This window comes from Gregarina niphandrodes, assembly GCF_000223845.1.
Source record: "Gregarina niphandrodes unplaced genomic scaffold scaffold00041, whole genome shotgun sequence".
NCBI lineage: Eukaryota > Apicomplexa > Conoidasida > Eugregarinorida > Gregarinidae > Gregarina > Gregarina niphandrodes.
Window position 1 is genome coordinate 116,736 of NW_011645809.1, and position 6,598 is coordinate 123,333.

Genomic DNA, 6,598 nt, shown 5'->3' on the forward strand with positions numbered 1-6,598 from the left:
GATATTGCTGCTAATTTATTATGTGAGGGACTAATGTAGAATATCTTTTGATAGAGTGTGTGTGCACCGGTATTGATCTGGAGCATAGATTATATAGTGTGTGTGTGCATACAAACACGCGCAACGACAGCTGGAGTTGATAGCTAAGAAATCACACGAACCAGAGGAGATGACATTGAGGTTGTTTCAACTCACACGTAGCATGGATACTATACGAAACATCTGTTTTCGTCTCGACACCGTACCGTACCGTACCACTTTTTAGGCATGGTAATGTTCAGGTACAACGAGCGCGCACCTCCATCTGTCCGGAACCACCTAGCAGCGTGTACGGAACCCGAAGAATGGCTATTTAGGCTGCTAACGGTTCAAATCGTGACGCCGAAGTCAGGTAGGCAAACCAACGAGAAGAGAGGATCTTCTGAGGGCGATGTCGAGGGATCGAGCGCGGCCACATCAACAACTGTGGAAGCAGCGTGCTGTCCATGGAAAGTGCAGCCATGATCACACTGAATGCCACCAACAGCGAGGCCATACGTGGAATGAAGGAAAAAGGAGCCATACGTGGAATGAAGGAAAAGGAAACGTTTCTGATTACAAACGGAAGCCAGCTATGTCTGTTCGACACCCAGGGGACACTTCCTGAGATTCAGACGCCACTAGGCCCCGCTCTGATTGATACTGGTTCGGCTACAAATCTGGTCCATTCCGAATATGCACCGGCAAAGAAAGAAGCCTATGCCAAACCAACTCTCATTGACGCAGGTGGCCAACCACTAGATATAGCCGGTATACAATAATGGATGTTACCCTACCAGGAGGTCGACAGGAACATAGTTTCGCTTGGACTACCCCTAACTTACCTATTACAGAGAGTGGCTCAAGGGAGATAGATATTTTACTAAGATGCATCACAACGGGGAATAGGAGCATGCCTCTTTGCTCTCCGGAAAGACGAGATAGCCAGATATGTGTTTGTCTATTATCTCATACCCAGCGTTACAAGTAGACGAGCCGGCCAGAATTCATACCCAGCGTTACAAGTAGACGAGCCGGCCAGAATTCATACCCAGCGTTACAAGTAGACGAGCCGGCCAGAATTCATACCCAGCGTTACAAGTAGACGAGCCGGCCAGAATTCATAAGTTCTGCTCATTAGACTTGATGACTATTGCGGAACATGAAGCTGATGGTGTGTGGGCACGATCGCCTTCCCAGTAACACGCGTGTTGTTTGTTGAGGATGCTACTCTCATAGAGTCTTTTTCCTTCTGAACTTCGGACAATGACGTTGGGCCAGCCCCCATTCCTTCCATTTGGGTATGAGGACTGCAGGTTACACACGACCCTTGTTGATTCTATGGACCCGAAGTCATCGGACTCCAGTGGAGATATGGAAATGCCACCGACTCGTCGCATCATGGCGACATCTACTGGATTTGACAGCAACATCGAACAGCCATTAACGGCCATCAGAATCTGGCCAACGTACAAAATCTACCCCGCGAGCAGAACGCAGCACACGCATGCCTGTCACCGTTTTTTGAGTACACGGCATCGACTTGTTTCTCATCGACTTGTTTCTAATGTACAGCTGGTGGGTCGAGGGGATAGTCTAGTGATTTATGTTAGATGGGTGTGTGTATACCGGCGCACACACATTCTATAAAAAGATATTCCACATTATGCCTTTTTTGATGAGATTCGATAATGCTCATAAAATGTTTCCCCTTTTTGGAAGGCGGTAGATTATGATCTGGATGTCTCCTCTTCATCTGTTCAATGTGGTGGTTACAGGTTGTCAACAGGGTTAATAGCCATGCGCACCACTGGTCCTGGAGAATAATCAAAAAAAGGGTTATCAAGGCGCGGGTGCTAAGCTAGGGTGACTTAAGCGTTCGCTGTGGCTGTGGCCTCTCACCTTTCGGGGCACACAAGGATGTAGTATTCCTGCCCTTGGAATGCTCTAGGGCCCACATAATCCATGCTTACGCCACTCATGAAGAACAGGGGATTGCGGGCACAGATGGCGCACTCTTGGACGAAGTGCTGTGCGAACTCCTTGGACCGTGGCCACAGAACAGTTCGGACATGTTCCTGTGGGTCTTGGTGACGCCTTGATGTCCGCCGCGCTCTCCCATATGGTACCTAGCTGTCAGCTTAGACCTGAGTCGAGTCGGGATGTACAACGTTTTGGTCTTGCAACGTTCATATAGGCCGTCTTCTCTGTTGAGGAGGTTTTGCAACTCATCCACAGGGACGTCGTCGTCCTTCAGAAGGAACTTGTTACGTGACGGTTGCTGGAATAGGTTCTGGCTGACCTCGGCGAAATGGACTGCAAACGGTCGATTACCGATGTGCATAGCATCGAGATCCCGATCATGGTCCTCGTCGTCCTGGAGCCTAGACATCGGCGACGTAGTTGTTATCTCCTGGGATGCAACTGAACTTTAAGTCGTATTGCTGGAGGAACAGAGCCCATCGACCTACCTTGCCTGTGTCAATCTTCGCTGGGAAAGTGAGATTGCGGTGGTCGGTAAGGACCAGGGTGGGTCTCAGCCGTATGTAAGCGTCCCACTTGGTCACCAAGTATTTGACCGCCCACAACTCTCTTTCTCTCGCGTCCCAATTACTGAGCTTGGGTGAGCTTCTTGCTACCGTACTCGATCACTTCCAACCTGCCATCGTTGACCTGGCGCAATACCGGGTCGGCGAGAGCAATACAGTAGGAAAGGCCGGACTCCTTTTGGAGATTTTCTAAGATAATCGGAATAGAGAACGCGTCATCAAGCATCTGTTTATTGACTTGCCGGTAGTCTATTACGACCCGGTAGTCGCCTGTTACGAATGGGACTACGAATGGACGAGAGCTCCACGGCGATTTATTCGGACGTATGAGGCCTTTCGAAAGCTGGGAGTCTACCTGGCGTCTGAGCTCTTCCTCAGCGGCCCGCGGCAATGGCATCAGTCTTGAACCTGGTCGGTCAGCCCTGAACCTGGAAGTTTGCCTCATATTTCGACTGCCCACTCGTCGGGCGCAGGAACGCCCTCTCGTTTCTCTCCAATACTTCCCACAGCGTCTGTCTCATTCAGATGTGATGCACGCTTCCGTACTCCATCCCTAGCCTCTCGGATCAGCTCCTGGTCTGTCAGCGATTCGTCTACGCCTGATACGACATGCCGGGCTAGAGAAGGACACCCCCCTGGCGACATTGTCTCTACCGCGCGCGGCATTTCCATTGTCACCGTCCCTTGTTCTCGACGCAGACTAGCCAAGTCTTTCAGCGCGTCCAAACGTCGGCGCCGGAGATTGTCGTGGGCAAGACTGTTGAGGGACTTGGCCTTGTCGACGGACGTCCTGTCCTGAGGCATTCTTATGTTGATGGCCCCGGGCGATTGTCCACGGCTATGTCCACTTGTCCTTGTTGCTCAAACTTCTTTACGGCACACAAGTTTTCGGTATGGCCCTTCCTGCCGCAACCTGCGCAGAAGAACTGTCGCTTCGGGCACTCGCCTTTCCAATGACCAAGTTGGCCGCACGCTCTGCATGGTCGGCTGTCGAATCTCCTTCTGTTCGCAGCTCCGCTTGCGTCACGGCAATTGTTGGCCGCGTCTTGCATCGGGTAGGCGTCAGCTATTTGTGCTATTATGACCAGTGCGAGATCTGCTTCTGTACGCGCGGTTAGAGAGTTGGGGGTGTACAGGGCTTCAATAAGCTCCAGTGACCCGTCGTACGCAGCTTTTTCGTGTCGTACCTGGCGTTGGTAGGGAGGCACCGCAACACGGCGCGGTACGCCCAGCGTTTGCAGAACCGGAACTCCTCGTCCCCGCGTACATCGCAAGTAATTCGAGCTGCTTCGTCAGGAACCTCTGGAAGGCGTTGCGGAAGGGTTGGAGACCCTGCTTCTCGGTTATTGACATCTTGTTCTAGAATGCTGTATTGTCTTCACTACGTGCTCTGTCAATCGAGATAACAGGAACAGGGGTGGTGAAGATGAGATCGGCTTTGTTACAATCGACCGCAGATACAATCGGATACAGCCGATCGCAGGCTAATTGACCTATGACAGGTTCGATATGATTTTCAATCCCGCGACCGTCCCGGATTGTCCCCATGTGTTTATTGATGTTCTTGATAATGTCAAGGGTAAACGTGTGTTCATTGTTTGCCCTCCCAAATAGGGCTTGTACAGGTGATATTTCGTGAGGAAACTTCGGAGGGAATCAACTCCTGTGAAGAATTGGTCGATTGATTATTTCTGCTGGTGCTCTGGCAATAGGATGATATAAGCTATTGTAATCAGACACTAGAAATTGGGCCAAATTCGTGTGCCAGTTTCTATGTGAAGTCCGAAATGAATGATCGAGGATCCTCGATCATTAATGATCCTGTTTAGTACTATGAATGGTTTGAACCATCGACGTGTCAAGTTCTCCCATAGTACCGCCGGAGGAACTATTTTGTCCCTTTGAAATCCCTCCCAACATCTATTGTCGGCTAATATTTGTCTTCGTAGCCGGATCCTCGGAGACGCACTGGAGGCAACGACCTCCTTCAAACTCCAACCTGTTGTGGACACCACTCCGAACATACCAATGAAGAGCAGATTACCTCGCACAAAGTCTATTGCCGTATGCCTTCTCCGGATACATGTCAGCCACTGTTTAGCCCTCGGTGTCGACTCTGCTACTAACGTTGCTCGTACCATTACGTATTCAGCGTATGTCTCCTGTGCTCGTGCCATAGCGTGTGTTGCCTGTCCTGGGTCTTAACCAATAACTGGAATTCTTACTCAAAGCATGCCAATGTCTCGCCCGAGATGAGGGGTCATGCCCACATTCCCCTCCTCCAGTAACTCCTCATCGGACTTGTCCTCTTCCACCATCGACACAGCATTACTTTGTAACAGCTTTCGACGTGAAACTGACTCCGCTCGGAATCGAAGATTCCTAACTTCAAGATTCCTAACTTGATTCCCCAAGATTAGCTGGTCACCGTTGATGTCTTCACTCGTATACAGCATGCTGTCCGCCTGGCAGTCTTTCGTAGCCAACGCTGTCCGTCTTACAGTCTTTCGTAGCCAACGCTGCTCTGAACAGCGGGACCTGCTTTCTCGTGAACAACCCCCGTATCATTCCTGCCCCAGCCTCCTCTAATCCTAACGCACTAGCCAGCTCGTAATTCACTATCGACGTGGTTGCTCCGTGTCCAAAAGTGCCTTCTTTTTCTCCCTCCTTTCCGCGCGCTTGTTCTCTTCGAGCTTATTAATTTTTGTAGCCGCCTCCAAACACGCGTCATAAAAAGCCCTCTTGGAATTGAGGGTGGCCGTACTTGTTGTCACACAGTCGAAAGTCCTTCGTCTCGTGACCTTTCTTGTGACAATTACTGCCCTCCAATCCCAGGCCGGGCACGGACATTCCGATCCCAGCCGTTCTCCGCGAAACAAACGGCGCCGTTGCTCCAGTGGTTACCGCAGGGTAGGCCTTCTCACCTCCTTTCATGCAGATCCTCCAGCTAGCCTCCCTCCTCTCAATCATCCACCGTAGCAAATCCTCTAACTCAGTGAAGTGTTCCGGATCCTTGTTTTCATTGACCGGGAATCCGGAGCCATCCTGTAGAAGGATACTCCGTAGAAGGTTATCCAACTCACCATACGGATCTTCAGGCCACTACAACCTACTCAACTCTCCACTCATCGCCCAGAGTTCTCTTCTTCGATCGAAGCGCTTATCCTGTCAATAAAGCCTTCCAAGTCGTCCGGGTCGCCACGCGTGACCTTTTGAGCACGGTGCCGCCACATCGGAGACGCTATCCCACTGAGGACCTCCGCTAGCAAACTCAAACTCGGACGCTCTGCGTCAATCCTAATTGCCACTTCATCTATTGCCTTGCCGAGTTCTCTCTCTGTCTTCGGATCGAACTTCAGTCCTTCAACACGAGACATACGATTCCGGCGAGTCAATTCATACTCGTGCGATCCAGCACGTATGGCATGTTCCTTGGGCCTATAGAATCTCGAACAAGCTTCTCCGCAGCACCGCTCACGTTCATCATTGTCGTCTTTGTACCTGACCACATCTACACCAGAGCCAATCCTGGTCTTCGAAGTAGATCCTTGTTGGTACCGCCATTCTGAGTTGTCGCCCTCGGTTCTCTCGATCCCTCCGGTGGCAGGCTCGGTTCTTTCAGCTGTAAAATCGCGGGTCATCTTAATAACGTCGTAAGACCTTTTGTTGTGTCCACGAAGAACAGGAACTTTCTTTTATAGGGGAACCGTCAGCCACGCTCAATAGTGCTATTGTGATCACCCGCGGTCTTACCGCTGACCAAACCGAGGCCGCCGTCGGAGGGATCAAAAGAACTGAGGGCGGCAACCCACTGACGTTGGATGTAGACGTGACGACTCCATCCACACACATCACGGCAACTGTCAATTTATTTTTGAGATCCGCCACAACTCGCCATTTGTACTCTTTCTCTTCGGTAACCTTTTCATTCAATTTCATTGTTCATTCACGCTCATTAGTAACACAGCAAGTAACTACGCCATCATCCACTGTAGTCTAGGTGGCTAGGATATACGGCTCTCACCCGTACG

At 50.7% G+C, this 6,598-nt stretch overlaps 2 protein-coding genes across 2 annotated transcripts; one reads left to right on the forward strand and one right to left on the reverse strand.

The window, feature by feature from the left end:
* Positions 1-500: 500 nt before the first annotated feature.
* On the forward strand, positions 501-800 carry GNI_149200 (hypothetical protein; the record flags this gene model as incomplete). Its single annotated transcript, XM_011134416.1, has 1 exon — positions 501-800. One exon carries the CDS (start codon positions 501-503, stop codon positions 798-800), a length of 300 nt encoding a protein of 99 aa, XP_011132718.1.
* A 1,828-nt stretch (positions 801-2,628) lies between these two features.
* On the reverse strand, positions 2,629-2,964 carry GNI_149210 (hypothetical protein; the record flags this gene model as incomplete). The annotated part of the gene is made up of 1 exon (XM_011134417.1): positions 2,629-2,964. The coding sequence occupies one exon, from the start codon at positions 2,962-2,964 to the stop codon at positions 2,629-2,631; it is 336 nt and encodes a 111-aa protein (XP_011132719.1).
* Between the last annotated feature and the right edge of the window lie 3,634 nt (positions 2,965-6,598).